Source organism: Pelodiscus sinensis, chromosome 31, assembly GCF_049634645.1.
Source record: "Pelodiscus sinensis isolate JC-2024 chromosome 31, ASM4963464v1, whole genome shotgun sequence".
In the NCBI taxonomy this organism is placed as follows: Eukaryota; Metazoa; Chordata; order Testudines; family Trionychidae; genus Pelodiscus; species Pelodiscus sinensis.
Window position 1 is genome coordinate 1,469,197 of NC_134741.1, and position 21,698 is coordinate 1,490,894.

Here is a 21,698-nt window from a genome sequence, read left to right on the forward strand (position 1 = left end):
GAAAACTCAGCTGGACACCACACAAGTGAGAAGCCAAAAAACAAATAAAAAAAACCCTCCAAAACTTCCAGTGGCTGCTTGGTAGAAAGAGGGGCAGGGCTGAGCTCCTTCCTCTGCAGCACATGCCCATAAGGAGGTGGGGCCTGGCACTGACTCATGGGCAGGATCAAAGCCCTAGGCAGGCCAGATTCTGCTTGCTGAGAAGTTTTCCCCACCTCGGCTACGTCTACACTGGCCCCTTTTCCGGAAGGGGCATGTAAATTTCATGAGTCGTCGTAGGGAAATCCGCAGGGGATTTAAATATCCCCCGTGGCATTTAAATAAAAATGTCCGCCGCTTTTTTCCGGCTTTTAAAAAAGCCGGAAAAGAGCGTCTACACTGGCCCTGATCCTCCGGAAAAAGCGCCCTTTTCCGGAGGCTCTTATTCCTACTTTGAATACTTTGAATAAGAGCCTCCGGAAAAGGGCGCTTTTTCCGGAGGATCGGGGCCAGTGTAGACGCTCTTTTCCGGCTTTTTTAAAAGCCGGAAAAAAGCGGCGGACATTTTTATTTAAATGCCGCGGGGGATATTTAAATCCCCCGCGGATTTCCCTACGACGACTCATGAAATTTACATGCCCCTTCCGGAAAAGGGGCCAGTGTAGACGTAGCCCTCTGGTATTGGGTCTCTCCCCTGTGTGGGTTCTCCAATGTACAAGGTTTGAATTCTTACTGAAGTTCTTCCCATACTCAAGAGCAGATGAAGGATTTCTCTCCTGTGTGGGTTTGCCGATGTCTAACAAGCTGTGTCCTCCAACTGAAGCTTTTCCCACAATCAGAGCACTTGAAGGGTTTCTCCCCGTTGTGGATTCTCCTATGTGTATTAAGCTTTGATCTACAAATGAAGCTTTTCCCACAGTCAGAGCAGTTGAAGGGTTTTTCCCCCGTGTGGGTTCTCTGATGGATAAGAAGATATGACCTCTGAATGAAGCTCTCCCCACAGTCAGAGCAGCTGAACGGTTTCTCTCCTGTGTGGGTTCTCCAATGGATATGGAGATTAGAGCTACAACTGAAGCTTTTCCCACACTCAGAGCAGCTGAAGGGTTTCTCCCCAGTGTGGGTTCTCATATGGAGAAGAAGATTTGAGCTCCGACTGAAGCTTTTCCCACAATCAGAGCAGCTAAAGGGTTTCTCCCCTGTGTGCGTTCTCCGATGAGTAAGAAGATTTGAGCTCCGACTGAAGCTTTTCCAACAGTCAGAGCAGCTGAAGGGTTTATCCTCTATGTGGGCTCTTTCATGTTTAATAAGAGTTGCACAGTCACTGTGAGCACAGGGGGACTGTTGATGGGGGATTTTCTGTTGAACATTTTCTGTGTTTGTTTTCACCCCTCTGCTCTTGTGACTGGATTTACCCTGTCCCTTCCTTGGATGTTTTTCTTGCCGCCTTTGTGAGCTACACTGACTCTCACAGGCCTCTCCTTCCTCAGGACTCTGAGTAGCATGCCCTTCAGATCCTCCCAATAACATCCCACATGGAGCCATTCGTGCTGGTTCTTCCTGCTGAAAATTCTTCTCATGGTTCTCAGTCAGTGTCCCACCTCCTGTTGGGACAGGGAATCCAGAGAAGAGTTATTTCCTTTGCTTAGCTGAAAGAAAACTCTAAAACAGAAATAGAAAAGGGGGAACACGCTCAAAGAATGGCTGGAAAGATTGAAGCCAAGTAGACTCTTCTTCCACATAACCCTTTTGCCCACCCAGCACCCTAACACTGGAGTTGAAGACAGGCTGAAGGGTCAGTTAGACTTGATGAATTTGCACAAGAGCCACCTGCTACAAGAACAGAGAAAATGGATTGTGAATCAGTTTAGCTGACTAATCACCTGTGTGGGTGTCACTGGTGATCTCTCCTTCTTTACAACCCTGAAGATCCAGAATCTGCAGCTTTTCCCCTCGGTCCACCCTGGAGAACACATGAGCTTTAGAGAGTGAAAATCCTGTTTGGGGAGCAATTAAAGAAGAGTTGATGTTGTTCATTAGGGTCGGTACCATTATTGCTTCCAGAGCCAGGATCTGAGTCTCCCACCCAGAGAAGCTCCTTCCGTATCTTACACAGACAAGATCCCACGACCCACTCTCCTGGAGGCCAGGTGCATCCCCCTTGCCTCAGGAATAGCCCAGCTTATTCCCCAAGGAGCTGAGTGCTCTGATGCACTCTGTAGGGTACAACTAAGTGTCCTTCACACCCCATTCCATCCTCCTGGCATGCCAGGGCAGGACAGGAACACACTGCTCAGAAGGAGTTCTCAGGGTTGGCAGGTCTCACACTGAGGCCCCCAGGCAGGGGTCAGATAGCTGCTGCCACTTGGCAGGTCACTAGGGCTTGGAGAGAAAGGACCCAGCAGACCTCTAGAGCCCCAAAGGCTCTGTCCAGAGAGCTCCTGGCTGGGGGCTCGGCTCACCCTGCTCCTCGGCTCAGATGCTGTACTTGGGCCAGAATGAGGCAGGGGAAGTTGTCAGAGCAGGAAAATGAACCCTTGGCTGGCTGCTCCACACTCCTGATCCCGACTTCCTGTCGGAAGGGGGCATGGAGGGGACATTCTCTCACACAGGAGCCAGGATTATTGGGGCAAATATTCTTGACATCGCAGATGGGGGCAATGAGCAGGGCTCGACAAATCGCTGTTTCTACTCACCCATGGCGAGTAGATTTCAGCCCGTCGCCAATTTACTGGCGGTGCACACATGTGCAATGCGGGTCTTGCGCATGCGCAGTGCAGGGCTGGCAAGTAGATTTCACCGCTGTTTGTCAAGCCCTGGCAATGAGAGTCCCTGAACCAAATCTAACTCTGGAGCCCACCCAGCTTCTGATACCCGAGGGGACAGGAATCCTTACCCAGCCAGCTCACAGCCTCATAATTCTCCTGCATCACATCCCAGTAGAGGGCTCTCTGGCCCAGGTCCAGCAGAGCCCATTCCTCCTCAGAAAAAAACACAGCCACCTCCTCAAAGCTCACTGGCTCCGCCACAGCCATTTCCTGTCCCTGGCTGTGCAGGCCAGGGATTGAGCCGGAGACAGACATGGGTGTTCTGCAGCCTAGCAGGGGAAGAAGGGGAATTGGAGACATTTCAAAAGGGGCTTTAAATCCTTTTCCACACCCCCATTCTCCCCAGACTCTGTCCCTAGTGATGGATATGCTAGACTCTGCCATTGTGGGCAATTGCTGAGTCTAGATATTCCATAATCACCACGCACAAATTAGATGCCAAATCCACATTCATTTCTGTCACCTGGCTTGAGTTTCAACATTACTGCACCTGTAACAATGGGATTCAGTTCTGAGCACCCAGGCTACGTCTACACTGGCCCCAAATTCCGGAAAAGTGATGCAAAGCAGGTAAGTCAGAATAGGGAAATCCGCGGGGGATTTAAATATCCCCCGCGGATTTAAATAAACATGTCCGCCGCTTTTTTTCCGGCTTGTAGAAAGCTGGAAAAAAGCGGCGGACATGTTTATTTAAATCCGCGGGGGATATTTAAATCCCCCGTGGATTTCCCTATTCTGACTTACCTGCTTTGCATCACTTTTCCGGAATTTGGGGCCAGTGTAGATGTAGCCCCAGTGTTTTCAAGAAACAAGCCACTAATTATGCTGCCTGAGCATGGATCTAGGTGTCTAAATTTAGGTTCCTGCAGCTAAAATACCTCAATTTCCTCCATTTATTTGTAGCACAGACTCAGGCCTTCTCATAAGGACTAAACCAACAGAGACTTTATACCCCTCTCCACAACAGAGATGCAGTGAAGTTAATGCCAGTTAAGCATGCGTGATGAGTGTTTGCAGGATGAGACCCTAAAATTCATAGATTTGCAGTATCCAAGGGGAACGTTAGCCCTGCAGTCTGACCCCCTCTGTGGCACAAGCCACTACACTTAGCCCAGAAATCCAAGCACAAAGTTCTGTTTCCTCACAGCATGTTTTCTAGAAAGTTGCCAGCGTTGAGTTGAAGAGATCAAGAGAAGGAGAATCCACCACTTCCTGTGGCCATGGATTTCTGTAGCTCATCATCGTGCCTACCAAACATTTGTGCCTCTTTTCTAGCCTGAAATTGTCTGGCTTCAGCTTTCACACAGCCATATCCACTAGATCAGGGCTTCCCACTTTATACCACAGACCAGCAAACCCATTCACAAATGTTGGCAGACCAGGAAGATTTTATTTGCATATTTATTATGGAAAAATCAATATGCAAATATGCAAATGAAATGCTGCCAGTCTGTAATGGACCAGTTTGCCAATATCTACAACACTAAAAAAATCAAAATGTAAAGAATTCCCTTCTCGCTGCTGGGTGGACGACTGGTGCCTGCAGAGGGAGGGGCACCCACAGAGGCTGGGGGCATTTGGTGCACCCTAGTAGCAATTAGCAACTGAAATATTGTCCGGGACATGGGGTCCCCTATTGCTACCACCAGTCACCTCTGCCGTCTTCCCACCTGCCCCATGAGGTGGGAGAGTTGCCATTGTATCTCCCCCATTTCCTTCTGTACAACCTAGGTCTCTCGCTTCCTCAGCCAGGCTGCTCTTGCTCCCAGCTCTTGCATCTCCCCTGCCCCCACTTCACAAATCCCTGTTCCCGTCTTCAACCCCCTTCTGATTCCTTCCAGGGCTTGCTTCCCCACCCCACACACACTGGGATGTGGTGGCAGTTTCCCTGGGTCTTGGGCAAGGAGCACAACAAGTTCCACTGGAAGCAGCCTCGGGCCAACCTGCTCATCTGCAGCTCTGGGCACCGGGGAACTGCTCCTGGGGAAGGAAGGGGAAACTCTTACATGCCCTGCAAGGCTCCCAGGGAGCAATGAGACCTGTGGTATGTAGAAAGCTGCTCCCTGTACAGCTGTGCTACTTACGGAGAATGTAGGGGCACTGAGCATGCTCAGTAATTCTGCTGTAGCCTCTGCCCTTCACCCTGCCCACTCTAAGGCTATGTCTACACTGCAAAGAAACGTTGAAAAAAGTATGCAAATTTTGCTTTCTTTCTGTTTTTTTTTTTTTTTTTTTTTTTAAAGAGGCTTTTCCAAAATTTGGCCCGTGTATACCACACCAACTTTCAGTAAAACCTTCTCTTTTGAGACATCTCTTCCTCCTCCTCAAACAAGGTTTAAAAGGATGGTGAAAGAACATGTCTGTGTTCTCAGAAATTTTTCTGAAAAAGCAGACATTCCTTAGACTTAGGCATAGCTTTTCCCGGATCCCTCCTATATCTGTCTATATCTGTCCTGTAGTAATGCTCTGAACACTGCACCACTATCTCAATGTGGAGGTGAATTTGGGGGTGACTCACTGAGGGAGGATGCCCAGGCCAGAATGTTTACAATGACTGAGGCTCATGGTAATCTTAGCCTTGGAGGGGTGTATAATTAGAGGACACCATTTGCCTGGGAAGCTGGACAAAGTTTCACATGGGGCTAGCTGCAGCAAGGGATGAGCTGCATGTCTGGGTTGGGGCCAGAGATCTGAGCTCTCTTCTCCCCAAGTTGAATTAGCATGTCCCCTAGGTATCTGACTCTCCTGTTCCTCAGAAGGAAGCATGGTGATTCAAGTGTCTTTCACATGGGGATTGTAGGTCTTACTCCACTCTAATTAAATTGAGCCGATGCAGAAACGCTGGCCCCAGGACTTTGGTAGCTGAGGTAACAGGAATCCTTACCCAATGCAGCCACCATCTCGTAGTTCTGCATGACATCCCTGTAGAGGGCTCCCTGAGCAGGGCCCAGCAGCACCCCCTGCCCCGCAGTGAAATACACAGCCACCTCCTCGAACGTCACCAGCATCTGAAACAACAGGGCTCCTCATTCAGCATCTGCTGCCCCAGCCAGAGCCCCACTACTCACAATAGAGGAAGCCGGAGTAGAATCTCACCTCAATCCTGCCCAGAAAGGCCAGGAGGCTCCAGGGGAGAGAGAAGGGAGAGATCTTTGTGCCTCCCAGCAGGGTCTTCTCAGTCACTCACCTGCCAGCCACAGGCTACCAGGGAAGCAGAGTTCTGCAGAGGCCACGGGGACAGGAATCCCAGCAGCCTCTGGCTAGTGAGCTCGGTCTCCAATGTGAGGAACAGCAACAGGAAAGGCCAGGCTGAGTCAGACCAAAGGCCTCTCTAGCCCAGTGTCCTGTCTGCCCACAGTGGCCAATGCAGGTGCCCCAGAGGGAATGAACAAAACGGAATCACCAAGTGATCTACCCCCTGTTGCCCATTCCCAGCTTCTGGCAAACAGAGGCTCGAGACACCCTCCCTGCCCATCCTGGCTAGTGTAGTAAGTTGTGGGTCAGTAATATAGAGTCAGCAGGCCTAAATAGAGGCCTGTAACATAGTGAGCAAGACTTTGGTTCAGCAGTATATTAGTCAAGCAAGAGGCCCGAGGGATGACTGTGTGAGCAGGTCAGTTAGGACGTAAGGAGGCACCAGGTATAGACTGTACACTAAAAGAGATTTGCAGAACATCTTAGTAAGGAATGTGTCGGTACAAGGACTCCCTGGGAGCTATGCAGTTACCGACCTAGGTTCAGGACCAGGTAGGAACTGACAGCATGAAGGTCACTTACGTAAGTAAGCCCTCCTTCTGTTAGGTAAGGGTGGTAACTAGGCAACAGAGGGTGGTAACCTGGTATGTAAAGAAGTGATGCACCTGTACCTGTCTCTAAAAGAACACCACTAAGGGTGCTCTCTAGCCGACCTTGGGGGGAGGGAGAGAGGGAGGGGCGCACTAGGGGCCTGAACGGCAGGTGTCATTGCTAAAACGTACAGAATGTACAGCGGCTTAACTCTGACTAACTGCTGTTAATGTCTGCTATATGGCAATAGGCCTGCTAGGTGTTGGTACCTTGTCAACGCAGGCCATAAGGCACAGTGGTGTAGCATTGTAGGATCTCTGCTACCAACTATTAGAGCTTTGCATTTGACAATAAACCTGCTCGACTGAATTCAAACCTGCCTGCATCTGTTGTTTCCGGGGGCTCTCAGAGATATCCTGTGTTGACCCAAGTGCACGGGCTCTAACACTCTAGATAAAGTGAGCACAGATAGTTTGGCATGCAGCCGAAAGTTTATCATCACCGATGGAGTAGACTGAGGTTCTGTCAGGAGTGCTCCGGGAAAACCCCAAGAACCCTGACCAGATTACGCTGACGCTGACACTCACACTGACAGTATAGACCACTGAAGTTACTGAAGTACGACAACAAGTCGCTACTGATAGACCAATAGAGACTCTGGTTAGTTTCCCACACCTGTCCATGGGGTGTTTTCTCTTTCAGAAATAGAACTTCATCCCCCTCCCAATGGGCCTGTTCAGACCATCAGGCCCTAGGCTAAGCATGTACCAGAAGTTTTATCCCACCTTGCCCATTTCATAGACACATAGGCTGCGTCTAGACTGGCATGATTTTCTGGAAATACTTTTAAAAGGAAAAGTTTTTCCATTAAAGGTATTTCCGCAAAAGCGTGTCTAGATTGGCAAGTGCTTTTGCGCAAAAGCATCTGTGGCCAGTCTAGACGCGATTTTGCGCAAGAAAGCCCCGATTGCCATTTTAACCATAGGGGCTTTTTTGCGCAAAACAATTCTTCCCTGTCTACACTGGTCCTCTTGAGCAAGTATTCTTGCGCCAGAAGGCTTTTTCCTGAGCGGGAAAGTATTTGCGCAAGAAGCACTAATTTTGTACATTACAAAGTCAGTGCTCTTGCACAAATTCAAGCAGCCAGTGTAGACAGCTGGCAAGTTTTTGCACAAAAGCAGTTGCTTTTGCACAACATCTTGCCAGTCTAGACACACCTATAGACTTTAAGGTTAGAAGGGACCATTTTGATCATCTAGTCTGACCCCATGCACAATGCAGGCCACAGAATCTCACCGACCCACTGTGGCCTGCACATCTAAGAAAATCTGAGCCCTATTATTATTATCAGTATTTGCTCTCCAGTCTATATCTGGAAAGTTGAAGTCTCCCATGATTAAACAGTTTCCATTAGTATTTACTTCTTTAAAAACATTAAAGAGGTCTCTATCCATACCCAAATTAGATCCTGGTGGTCTATAGCACACCCCAAGCACTATCCCAAGGGAGGATCTAATAGTTTTCTTCCCCAATGTGATTTTTGCCCAGACAAACGTCTTCTCCATTCCTTCACTTTTTAATTCTTTGCAATCTACCTCATCATTGATATACAGTAAAACTCCATTAGTCCAGCATCCAATGCTCTGGGACTCCGGATGGTCCAGCACCATCAGGAACCCAGAAGTGCTGTGGCAGCCAGACAGGCTTCCCCCTTTCAGCTGCTGCTGAAACTGACCAGCAGCTGAATCGGGGAAGCTAGGAGCAGAGCAGCTGGGGTGCTGCCAGGTTGGTCCCGCAGTGCCAAAGGACAGCTCTGCCCCGGGCTTCCTGCAATCAGCCGCTGATCTGTTTCAGCAGCGGCTGAATCGGGGACCCCTGGGGCAGAGCAGCTGGGGTCCTGCCGGGTTGGTCCCACAGCGCCGTCCTTTGGGCAGCGCCCCAGCTGCTCTATTGCAGGCATCCCCGATTCAGCTGCTGCTGAAACTGACCAGCAGCGGCTGAATCAGGAACACCTGGGGCAGAGCTGGACTATCGTAAGGGTGGGCTATGAGGGGTCTGGGGTGGCATCCTCTCCCACCCCACTCCAGACCCCTCATAGCCCCCCCTTCTGATAGTCCAGCATAGCTGATAATCTGGCACCCCCTGGGTCCTAAAGGTGCCGGATTATCGGAAGTTTACTGTACAATGCTACTCCACCACCTTTACCTTTATTCCTGTCTTTCCTAAACAGTTCATACCCTTCAATACCTGTACTCCAGTCATGCCTAGTATTCCACCATGTTTCTGTTATTCCTATAATATCTGGTTTCACTTTCTGGACCAGTAGCTCTAGTTCCTCCATTTTGTTACCTAGGCTCCTCGCATTGGTGTACAAACATCTTAATTTTTGCTGTTTCACCTCACTCACATTCTTTACCCCATTTGGCATGGACATTTTACCTCCGATATGACCTATTAGACTAGTATCCACTCTGCCCTTCCTCCTTATGTACATTCTCCTACCCTGGCTATATCCTTTCTTACTTCGTTTTCCTCCCTCTCAATGCTAAAATCCGGCGTAGAGATTACCTGGACATCTCCCAACCATCTCCCCCAAATTCCTAGTTTAAAGCTCTCTTAATCAGTTGTGCCAGCCTCCATCCTAGAAATGTGTTTCCTTCCCTACTTAGGTGAAGTCCATCCCGAGAGAACAGTCCTCTGTCCGTGAATGCCTCCCAATGGCCATACATCCCAAAGCCCTCCTTATAGCACCACTGCCTGAGGCACCTATTGAGCATCATAATCCTATCACAGCTTTGTTGCCCTTCTCTAGGAACAGGCAGAATCCCACTGAAAATCACCTGAGCCTCGATTTCCTTAAGCGTCCTCCCCAACCTGACATAGTCTCCCTTGATTCGTTCCAGCGAGAATCTAGCCGTATCATTTGTTCCTACATGAAGGATGATCAATGGATTCTTTCCTGCTCCCTTTAGGATCCTCTTCAACCTTAGTTCCACATTTCCTGCCTCACCTGGGTATTTTCTGCCCTCCCCCTCTACTAAGCCCCCTTCACACACACAGCTCTCACAAAATTCCTTACCTGAGCTGGCTTCACCACAGCCATTTCCCTGCCCTGCCTCCAACAAGATGGGACGATCTGGAGCAAAGTGTGGATGTGATACTTCAACCTGTCAGGGCAACAGAGGCAATTGAAGAGGTTTCCAAAGGGGGTTGATCCATTTCACACCCTCCTCCAAGAGGGGTGCCTCTGGTACCCCAGCCCCTGAATCCCCAACCCTCTGCATCCCTACCCCAAGTAATCCAAGTATTCTATACCCCTGCTCCATCCCCATACACTGTATCCCTTCCTACACTCATAACCCACGCTCAGACCTTGCACCCAAATTCACTACCTTTGGTCACAGCCCAAATCCCTGCACTTCCGCCCCAGGTCACGATTCCCTATTTCAGTGTTTCTAAACCAGTGGTATGACTACCCTTGGGGTACTCAAGGGAAGTCTGGCGGTACTTCAACACAACTGAAATTTGGAGAAAATGGAATTTTTGTTTTAAGTTCTACAGTTCTTTATTATTTTTGTACCTTTTACACCCAAAAATTTCATCGCATGCTCAGCTATGATGAAGCTATTTAAACAAATGTGTTGTAATGGTAGGAAAAAAAATGTGTGAGAGAAAACTGTAGTTACTAGGAGTATTTTTTTTTAAACAGGTACTTTATAAAAAAAGGTTGAGAAACAATGGTCTATTTCACCCAAACTTCCTCCCAGATCGCAAACCCCAAGCTCCCTTCTGCACCCAACTTCTCTCTCAGACCCCATAGATCCTCCATTAATAGCATGGAAGAACGGCAACGATTAAGTTGTTTAAACAAACGTGTTGCAGTGGTAGAAAACAAATTATGTGTCTGAAATCAGTAGGTACTGGGGTACTTTTTTTAAGGGGTACTTATAAAAAAAGGTTGAGAAACACTGGTCTATAGCAATAACAAATTAGCTTTTGGTTATCGATTAATGAACTGCACTGTTACATCCCCTACAGGTCACACCTGTCTCCTACACCCTCCCCTCCCTACTGCCCCCATCCCCTCCTCAGATCCCTCCCCGCAACCTCCCACTCATACCCCCCACTGGACCTTGCACACCCCCACACACCCCACTACCCTGCCCCAAGCTCCCTTCTGCTCCCACCCCCCTTCAGACACCTCAGGAGAGCTGCATCTTTGACATGCTCACCCCACCAGGCTAGCAGAGGAAGCCTGACCCACAGGGTGGGGCCCAGCCAGAGAAATTCTCTCTGCCCCAGGTAACAACCCCCCCCGTCACCAGATTGGTGCCAGTGTCATGTGATCTTTGATCCCCGCCCCCCCGCCATGTGTTACACCCCCACGCAGCCCATCCTGGGGAATACCTCCCCTCACAGGCCCCCCCCAGCAATTGATCCACCCCAGCCTCAGCCAACCCCCATTCCTCCTTAGCACCTCCCCAGTGGACACATGACCTGTCCCCACCCACACTCCTCCTGACTTCCTTGGCCGAGCCCCACAGCTCCCGATTCCTCTGGCCCCATCCCTAACCCAGCGCTTGCCAGAAGCAGCTGGCGACTAACTGCAGCAATGGCTCCCTCATAATTTGCAGCGCATGCTGTCACATTACTGAATTGGAGGGAAGCAGCCAGATCGCTGCTGCACCCATAGGTGGGGGTGCTGGCCCCAACAATGATATAGAAGGGGGCCATGTGGGGTATTGAATGGGAGCTTGTTGTTTGCTGATCCTGTGTACACTGTTTATGTGAGTATATAATGTCTATGTGTGTAGATAGGAATCTGTGTGGGAGCTGAATATTTCTTGGAATGTGGTTAAGCATTGCTATGGACAGGCTGAGTAGGGAAACCCTGTAGAACATGGCACTTGATGGGCCAAAGACACACCTATAGCAGGAGGGCGGAGACCCAAGAGCTGCCAGCAGAGAGAGGCTGAGGACCAGGTGACCGGCTGAGACCAGAAGAGGCCAGGAAGGGGGTATAAAGAGGCCATGTGGTCAATGCCATTTTGTTCTCAGCTCAGCACTTCATCCCAGAGGCAGCATTGCAGGGATTGAAGAGCCTGGAAGACCTGTGAACCCATCCTGATCGTAGGATGTGCAATAAGAACTTTTAAACCAGCAGCTGCAACATCTCTGCTAGAGCCTGCATCGAGGACTGGGAGATTCGGTGCATGTAACGTACTGTACTTTAATAACCTTACTCTCATGCTTTTCTTTCTTGTAATAATAAACCTTTAGATATAGATTCTAAAGGATTGGCCCAGCGTGATTTGTGGGTAAGGTCCAGAGGGTAAATTGACCAGGGATCTGTGGCTGGTTTCTTGGAACCGGACAGAACTTGTTCGGGGTAGGTGGGATTGGGTGCTAGGACCCCCCACCTGTGTATAGGCCCGGGGCCATCTGGGGCACGGATATTGCTGGGGTGTTGGAGGGGTTTTGCTCGGGAGGCTTCAGGCAGGTTGCTGAAGTGCTCTGTGGGACTGGTTTGTGGCCTATTTGGAGAGGTCACCAGTCTGGGGGGGCTGTAAGGAGCCCCGGATTTGAGCAATTCGCCCTGAGCGGATGCCCTCAGCTGTGCCCAGACACGGCCCGGTCCATCACACATGCGCAGTGACCGCTGCGAGGGATCAGCTACCTCCCTCTGTTCTCACCCCGGAGTCAGAGGCTGCTGCTGGCTCCCTCCAGGGCTAATCACAGCAGGGGTGCGTGGAGCCTGAGCAGGGGGCAGGATGCACTGAAAACCCAGCTGGCACTGTATGGAATCTGGGGTGGGGTGAGACTGCGCGTGCGCAGCGGGTCAGTGACTCCGGGGCTGTGTCTACACTGGCGCGATCTTGCGCCAAAGCGGCCGCTCTTGCACAAAAACTTACTGCCTGTCTACACTGGCCGTGTGTTCTTGCTCAAGTGAACTGACATTCTACTGTATAAAAATCAGGGCTTCTTGCACAAGAACTATGATGCTCCCGCTCAGGAATAAGCCCTCTTGTGCAAGAGGCCAGTGTAGACAGGCAACATGAATTTCTGCACAAGAAAGCCCTAAGGTTAAAATGGCCATCAGAGCTTTCTTGCACAAGAGAGTATCTACACTGCCATGGATGCTCTTGCGCAAAAGCACATCTCTTCTACAAAAACTCTTCCAGAAGAGAGCGTCTACACTATCATATGCTTTTGCACAAGACCTCTTCCGCAAGAGTTCTTGTGCAAGAAGCTGCCAGTGTAGATGTAGCCCGGTTTCGAGCCAGCACCAGGTTCTGCCTGGGCATGCTCCAGCCCTGCGGGGTGGGCCAGGGTTATTTCCAGCATGTGTAACAAGGGGGGGGGGGGAATAGTGATAGAAATGTAGCCGTGTTAGTCTGGGGTAGTTGAAGCAAAATGCAGGACAATGTAGCACTTTAAAGACTAACAAGATGGTTTATTAGATGATGAGCTTTCGTGGGCCAGACCCACTTCCTCAGATCAAATAGTGGAAGAAAGTAGTCACAACCATATATACCCAAGGATACAATTAAAAAAATGAACAAATATTGTTGTCTCCCCCTTCCCTGTCTCTCCCTGCTTGACAGCAGGCCAGGTCCCTTGGTACGGACACAGACGCAGAACAGGGGCTGCTGCTAAAACGTTTCCCTGCGTCCGGCCAGTCAGATGCCCCCGTCCCCCGGGAAACCCCCCGCCCTACGGGCCGCTTTGCAAACACCACGGATGGGTCCCCGTGTCATTTACCCCCTGGCCTCCTCACCACTTCCACACCCATTTCCAGCCCGTGCTCCCTTTGCCCCCTGTGACTCCCCCCCGGCCGCACGGTCAGTTCGGCCCCGACCAGCACGCACCGGGATACAGCGGCCCCAGCAGCTAGTCTCAGGCCTGAGGCTGCCCGATTGGAGCAGGCGCAGACCGGGCTGGATCGTTCCGCGAGGCCCTCCGAGTGCGGCGGCAGCTGCTCAGCGGGCGAGGGGCCGGTCACGCGCATGAGTGGAGGACGGGGGGCTCGGCCCCGGGAGCCCAACCCAGCGGGCCAGGCAGCTCCCTCTGGAGCTGGCCCGCTGCGCACGCGCGGCCTGAGCCCCTCCACTCCGCGCCCCCCGCGTACTGCTGGGCGGCCGGTTCTGAGGGGGGCGGGGCAGGACTGGGGACTCGGAGAAGCCCAGGTGAGGTGCGGGGGCGCCTGTGGGCGGAGCTCACGTGACCCTCCGTCCCGGCGCGGGGGGAGTTTCTCACCCAACAGCTTCGGCCTCGCGCTGCAGGACTGAGACGGGGCATCTGGGTTCAGCCCCCCCATCTCACACCAACCGATATTACACGTGACACGTGTGTGGGGAGCGGTGCAGGGCGGTTAGAGTTTTACCGGTTGCTGTCAGAAGCTCAGAGATTTTGGGGAGCGGGAGGCAGGAACCCCGGCGCCAGGGGCGAAATCTGAGGGAGCCGTTACTCACCGCGCGGCTACTTCCGCTTCCGGGCAGCGTCGGGCACAGGAGGGGGGGGGATGAGTGGAGGAGCAAAGGGGGGCGGAGGTGGGACTGGGGCCGGGGCCGGGCGGTTTAATCGCTGCGGGGGGGCGGCTCCTGACACCAGCTTGGCTGGCGCTTTGTGGGCAACGGCTCCAATTAACGCGCGGGGCAGGGAGAACGGGCGGGGGCGGGGCGGTCGCTCCCTGATGCTCCCACCAGGCTGGGTGTGGGGGGACTGCGGGCCAGGGCGCAGAGAGGCTGCAGAGTGTGCGGAGAGGGGGATTTGAACACAGGGTGAGGAGGGGCCGTGGCATGAGGGCCGCAGAGACGGGAGGGGCGGTTCTGGCTGGAGCAGGTGGCTGAGGGGCCTGAATGGAGGCCCTGGCGTGGGCGGTGGGTGAACAAAACTTTTTGATTTTTTTGATTTTTAATTCTGACTTTTTTTGTATCCTCAGTGCTGGTACCTCACACACCGCCCTCTGGACCTGCTCCTCCATTGCTGAGCTCAGGAAAGTGACACAACCCCTGCTCCCCAGCCTGGAGGCAGCCATGGAAAGTCTCTGTGTGGAGGATTTCACAGCCCCTGTCACTCTTGAGTGTGGGCACAATTTCTGCCAGGCTCCCCTCAGACTTCACTGCAGAGACACTGAGCAGCAGAGACCCCTCCAGCCCAGTTGGTGGTTGGCAAACGTGGTAGAACTAGCCAAGCCACTGAGTTTCCAGGCAGCAAAGAGATCAAGATGGCTACGCAGTCACCTCCCAATGAAAGGGCCCCAGGCTGCATCCATACCCCAAGCAGCCCTCTCCCTGTTTTCGTACAGAAGCAGACACAAGTCGAGAGGCAGAAGATTGTGGCTGAGTTTCAGCAGCTGAGGCAGTTCCTGGAGGAACAAAAGCTACTCCTGCTGGCTCAGCTGGATAGGTTGAATGAGGAGATTGTCAAGCTCCAGAATGGCTCACTCAGGAAACTCTCCACACAGATTTCCCATCCTGAGGGAAAGTGTCAGAAGCCAGTGAGTGAATTCCTGCAGGTGAGACAGAGAGAAACATCCCAGCTCCCTACACGGGAAGGAGTCTTTTATATCTCAAGCACTGGGATCCAACTGTCAGATCTCTGTGTAACACCTTGTGCGTTGCTGACATGTGAGTGACAGTTAATTTTTGTAGGGTTGCAGGCATAGAGACATTAGAGATGGCAAAGCCACATTTGCTAAGGGAATCGATGGCCCTGGGGTCAGGCCAGGATGTCTCTTCCCTGTATTTGCAAAATCCCTTCCCTGAGGTCCCCTGTGTGTCTCCGATGGGGCTGAGTTTCTTTTCTGTCTCTTTTCTCTAGGACATTAGAAGCACCTTGAGCAGGCTCTCACTCCCCTCATACTGCACCACACGTAGAAAGCTTGGAGCTGATGTTAGCACCAGATGTTGGATATAAATGTCTCTGACTCATTTAATTCTGAGTGTCTCACCATTTCACAGAAGACTCTGGAATTCCCCATTCAGGGACACAGTTTGATGTCATGAGTTTCCTAGAGCTGTCACCTCCCCAGGACTGGCTGTCTCAGGACTGTGGGGCTAGAACATGGCCCTGTCACTGCTGGGCACATTGAGCCCAAGGCAGCAGGGATCAAGAGTCTGTCCCACCCGAGAGCTGCTTGGAGACCTGTGTGGAAGGATCTGGGGAGCGGGGAGCTGGTGTCTCAGTCTAGTTCTCAGTGGGCAGATTTCTACAGCCCTTAAGGTGCTGAGGAACAGGAGGTTCCCAGGTGGAGGCCAAGGAGTGAGATGGCCATGGAGACTCAGTTCCACTTTTGTTCCCTAGCTGGTCTCTGGGCCATAGGTGAAGAACAGTGATGGGACCTTTGAGGGGAAGGTTTCATGGCCATGGGCTGTGTTGCTCCTGTTCTCAGGGTAGGAGAATTAGAGGAATTCTAACTCCACGCCTGTTAGAGTTGAAACTAACGGGCCAAAAATTGTTTCTGTCCAGGTATGAGATGGGGCAGTTCCAGTTGCCAGAGGAGATTTCTCCTGAACTAGAAGAACAAATCAGCAGTTTTTCCCAGAAAAGGATTGTGCTGTCGGAGACTCTGAGGGAGTTCAAAGGTATGTAGAAGGGATGGAGGAGGGGAAAGTGGTTTACCATGTTTGAGCACATATAACCTGCGAGTTATACAAAGTTTTACACACACCACAACTCCTCTCGTGGGATCTATATGTTTATTTTTACTTCTCTAGGCGTGAGTTCAGCTCCACTCCTGCTGGCTGGCCAGCTGGCTTGCACTCTCTGTTCTCCTCCCACCCGGAGGATGGTGGGTTACACCTGGCTGAGTGGAGCCTGGGCACGAGCGTGGCTCCCCTTCCGCAGGCTGGCCCACTCGCCTCTGCTCTCTGATCCTCCCCTCCCCCACCCGGAGGAGGATGAGTTGTGCCTGGCTGTGGCTGCACGGAGCCTGTGTGCAAGTGCGGCTCCCCTCCTGCAGGCCGGTCAGCAATTACCAGGTACCTTAAAGTAGGGTATATAACCCATGGGCTATACACGTGCATGGATTATCTTAGAGTTTTTTACACATTTAGGAAAAACCGCAGGTTATGAATGGGTGTGGGTTATACACGAGTGCGGGTTATATACGCTAATTTATGGTATGTATCTGAGACTATTGAATTTGGGCTGGGCAGTCAACCATCCCCTGCCTCAATTCCCATGTGGAGAATGCTGGCCCCATCATGCTGTTCTCCTTAGAGACACTGAGCAAATAGATCCAACTCCTTGAAAATTGAGCCAGGGGTTTGTAAACTCTGAACACTCCCATTAGTGTAAAAGGGATCAAAATGGGTAAAGTTCCTGTAATAGCAACACCTAGGTTATAATAGGAGGCAGTAAGTGACTGAGAAACCAAGTGGGAAGGTATGAGGAGGGAAAAGTAAATCTCATTTACAGCTTGTCTCTCCTGGGACAGGTGTGAGGCTTCAGGGATGTTGGCTTCATTGCTGGGAGGTGCCTGAGTGAGAGAGGAAACAGAAGATTTCAGACCTTTTCATATTCGATACCTGAGTGTGTCTCTGTCTGGTCTCTAATACAACTGAAAAGCAGAGTTCGTAGTGGGGACATTGTTATAAATAGGAGAGCCTGGCATCGCACCTCTCTTATCCCTTCCCCCACCAGACACTCTGCCCTCTGCACTGGAAAGAGCAAGAGGAAAATTCCTAGGAGCTTTCAGACAGGGTGAGTTTGCAGGTGGGGATTCTTTAAATGATGAAAAAATTCCTTGTGAAAACAAATTCATGGGATTGTCATTGAAGTAACCAACCAAACCCAGCGACCACGGCAAGCACAGCCCTAAATCTCATCCACTGATCAGTGAGGAGCCCTAGGGGCACTGCATGGGGACCTATGGACACTTTGAGAAATGCTGGTCTGTGTGGTGTGATACTAAAGCTGGTCCCCAGCTGATTTTTTTTCTGCAGGTCAGTGACCCCCAACCAAAAAATGATTTTCCACCCTTGCCTTAAATAAAGAAAACGTTTACATCTTGTGTGTTGGATATATTTTACTTTATTTAAAATGAAGTAACACAAGGAAGTCAAAATGCTTAACCTGTTTTATAATATAAATTAAACTGATCTCCCCAGCTGCAGCACTAGCAAAAATGGCTCAGATGTAATTATATAAAAGAGAACTAGATAAATTTCATGGAGATTAAGTCCATTAATGGCTATTAGCCAGGATGGTTAAGAAATGGTGTCCCTAGCCTCTGTCAGAGGATGGAGATGGATGGCAGGAGAGAGATTGCTTGATCATTACCTGTTTGGTTCACTTTCTCTAGGATACCTGGCATTGGCCCCTGTCAGTAGACAGGGTACTGGGCTGGATGGACCTTTGTTCTGACCTAGTATGGCCATTCTAATGTTCTTCTTATGGTCTTATTAATGGTAAGTGTCCATTCGCAACAGGTGGTCCATTGGGTGTGCCATGGAGAGCCCTTCCCCCTCTCCCAGGAGAGTGGTACAGCTCATGGCAGGAAGGTTAAATCTTTGCACACCCCTGTTCTAGTTCTTCTAAACAACTGGTTGAGCAATCCCTAGGCAGGGCTGTGGGTCTGTACCTCATTGGAGGTCACTTTATTCTGATCAGTCAGGGATTGAAACTCCAGACTGAGGATGAATTTCAGAATCAGGGCTTCTGTGTGACTGGCTGTGTGACTTTAGACAAGGCCCTTTGCCTTTCTCAGCCTTTGTTCCTCCCTCTGTCAGTTTGGTGCAACAATCCTCTCCTGCCTACACCATGGCAGGGGCAGCTGGGGTGCTGTGAGGAGCCATGTGAGGGTGATATTAGCAGCAGGTGTCCTATCACCTGGAGACAGTACAGATACTGGGATTTGTGTGCAGTAGAGCCCTGTTCTGACCCCCCTTCCATTGTGCTGCTTGCTATGTGAATCCCCCAACCAGTGCACATAGGGCCTGAAACAGGTGACTCCTCCTGTGGCCACTAGATGGAGCCACAGCCCCCCAACTCCCCATTCTCTTGATTATCAGGATACTTGATAAACTGATCTGGGCCTGTCCTAATTCCATGTGGCCAGTGGGGCCTCTGCCCTGTAACAGCTGCTACAGCCAATGGTGTTGCTGTTGTGGGCAAATGGACTGTTGGCCCCTCACTAAAACTCAGGGCCAGCAGGGTGGGTTAAATAGCCCCCAGTACCAAAAGGAAGAGGAAGGTGGTGGGATATGTAAATAATTAATATGTGTCCGGAATGGCTCTGTTTGTGGGTTAGGGTCAGCCACAGCATTAACCTTTAAACACATTTTCCTTTTTTTGTTGATAGTTTGGGAAGAGTCTGGTCAAAACTGGTAGTATCCTTTCTCAGTGAGAATCGAGGGGGACCCCTCTTGCAGTCAGACAATATCCTATCCCTTGAGCTGCTGTCCAAGACCTTCCCACTGCCATAGAAATCCTGGAGCAGTGAGGTCTCATTGGAACAGGAACCTGCAGGTTCAGTGACCCAATATGGTCCATATATAAACCTGGTCCTGGAGGTTACCACCAACTACCGAGAACTAAACCATGTCACTCCCCTCCTTGTTTGTTTGGTAGACTGCCTCCCTGAAATGATTGCCCAAACCCAACCAGGACACGGATGGTTCTTAGTGCAGGATGTTTCTAACAGCTCGTGGTCTATTGCTTTGGCCCCAGAAAGCTGATGGAAAACTGCTTTTACTTTACAGGGATCACAGTGCAGTGGTGTGTTTCACCCCCAAAGCTACAATAATATCCCCACCCTATTCCACTAGGAACTTAGGTGAATTCTGGATGCACTGGGACCTGTCAGAGTGTGTCTACACTGTAGAGTTTTTTGGAAAAACTGCTGGATTTCTGACAGATACTGAATTACATCCACACTGCAGTTGCGTTCTTTCAAAAAAAAAATCAGAAGAGCAGAGGAGTTTTTCTGACAGCAGCAATCTTTTTCTATGAAGAAGAAGCCTTTTTCCAAGAGAGCTCTTTTGGAAAAAGGCATGTGTGAATAGGAAAGAGGGAACTATTTGAAAATATAAGGAAAGAGGAAAAAGCAGTTGCACTTGTGGCCACTCCATGCATAGTAATCATAGCTTCAGTGTGGGTTCTATCTTTCACAAAAGCAGATCGCTTTTTCGATGAGCTTTTTCTGTGTGGATGCTCTCTTTGAAAAGGAGTTTCAGTTGTAGGTCACATCTTGCTAGTCTGCAGTTTAGATGTAGCCTGAGACAGGGGATGCCAGGGGCAGCAAGATTTTGTCTCCTCAATTGAGGGTATGTCTACACTTGCATCCCCTTTTGAGAGAGGAATGCAAATGTACAGGGCTTGACAAATAATACAGTCTACTCATCCATGGCGAGTAGATTGCAACCCGGAAGAGCCAAGTTTGGGACAGTGCGGCTGGCGAGCGGGGCTCACCGCGGTTTGGCAAGCCCTGCAAATGTAGACGTTCAAAATTGCAAATGGAGCTGTGATTTAAATATCCTGTGCTGATTGGTCTCCAGCCTGTAACAATGCTTGGGATTCTTCCGTCCCAAGTGCAGGACTCTGCATTTGTCCTTGTTGAACCTCATCAGGTTTCTTGTGGCCCAATCCTCCAATTTGTCTGGACCCTATCTCTGCCCTTGAGCGTATCTACCTCTCCCCCTAGCTTAGTGTCATCTGCAAACTTGCTGAGGGTGCAATCCACCCCCTCATCCAGGTCATTAATAATGGTATTGAACAAAACCAGTCCTAGAACCGAATCTTTGGGCATTCCGCTAGAAACCGACCGCCATCCTGACATCGAGACACCTGCTGGGCCAGGCCTTCTAGCCAGTTTTCTATCCATCTTACTATCCATTTATCCAATCCATAATCCCTTAACTTGCTGGCAAGAATATTGTGGGAGACTGTATCAAAAGCCTTGCTAAAGTCAAAGTATAGCACATCCACTGATTTTCCCATGTCCACAGAGCCAGTTACCTCATCATAGAAGCTAAGCAGATTGGTCAGGCACAACTTGCCCTTTGTGAATCCATGCTGACTATTCCTAATCATTTTCCTCTCTTCCAAGTGCATCAAAATGGATTCCTTAAGGATCCCTTCCATGATTTTTCCAGGAACCATGGTAAGACTGACCGATCTATAGTTCCCTGGATCATCCTTCTTCCCTTTTTTGAAGATAGGCACTACATTTGCCTTTTTCCAATCATCTGGGATCTCTCCTGATCTCCATGACTTTTCAAAGATAATGGCCAAAGGCTCCTCAATTACATTTGCCAACTCCCTCAGTACCCTCAGATGCATTAAGTCCGAACCCATGGATTTGTGTACGTTTAGCTTTTCTAAATACTTCCTAACCTGTTCTTTACCCACCACAGGCTGTCCATCTTCATCTCATCTTGCGTCACTAGCGCATTAGTCCGGGAGCCAACCTTATCAGTGAACACAGAGGCAAAGAAAGCATTGAGTACTTCAGCTTTCCCCATATCATCTGTCACTAGGTTACCTCCTTCATCCAGTAGAGGCCGCACACCCTCTCTGATCACCTTCTTCTTGTTAACATTTCCTGTAGAAACCTTTCTTGTTATCCTTCACATCCTTTGCCAGTCGCACTTCCAATTGCGCTATCACCTTCCTGATTACTCTGCAGGATTCTCGAGCTATACATTTAAATCCTTCCCTGGTCATTCGTCCAAGTTTCCACTTTTTGTAAGCTTCCTTTTTGTGCTTAAGTTCACCAAGGATTTCCCCTGTAAGCCAATCCAAACCTCACCAAAGTGGTTCCGGGCTCCTGCTTTTGCGCAAGAATGTCCCGCCAATATAGGAGCTCTCTTGCGCAAAAGCGTATCGCTCTGACGATGAGTTCTGGCCAATGTAGACGCTCTCTTGTGCAACTACTTTAACACAAGAACTCTTGCGCTAAAGAGTTTTTGCACAATATCGCGCCAATGTAGATGTAGCCAAAAAGTTCAAAATTATAGAATCATAGAATACTAGGACTGGAAGGGACCTTGAGAGGTCATTGAGTCCAGTCCCCTGTCCTCATGGCAGGACCAAATACTGTCTAGACCATCCCTGATAGACATTTATCTAATCTACTCTTAAATATCTCCAGAGATGGAGATT

At 50.2% G+C, this 21,698-nt stretch overlaps 1 protein-coding gene across 4 annotated transcripts; it reads right to left on the reverse strand.

The window, feature by feature from the left end:
• Nucleotides 1–563: 563 nt before the first annotated feature.
• Nucleotides 564–14,079, reverse strand: LOC112544451 (uncharacterized). Of its 4 annotated transcripts, none has more exons than XM_075912902.1 (6): nt 13,460–13,794; nt 9,670–9,757; nt 5,689–5,812; nt 2,873–3,073; nt 1,860–1,973; nt 568–1,580 (listed from the first exon to the last, which is right to left on the reverse strand). In XM_075912902.1, the coding sequence occupies exons 1-6, from the start codon at nt 13,597–13,599 to the stop codon at nt 730–732; spliced, it is 1,518 nt and encodes a 505-aa protein (XP_075769017.1). In that variant the 5' UTR covers nt 13,600–13,794; the 3' UTR covers nt 568–729. The 4 variants fall into 4 exon arrangements, with proteins under 4 accessions (XP_075769021.1, XP_075769017.1, XP_075769020.1 ...); XM_075912905.1 differs by lacking the exon at nt 13,460–13,794 and adding an exon at nt 13,975–14,079 and having other exon boundaries at nt 569–1,580; XM_075912903.1 differs by lacking the exon at nt 13,460–13,794 and adding an exon at nt 13,848–14,056 and having other exon boundaries at nt 569–1,580.
• Nucleotides 14,080–21,698: the final 7,619 nt, after the last annotated feature.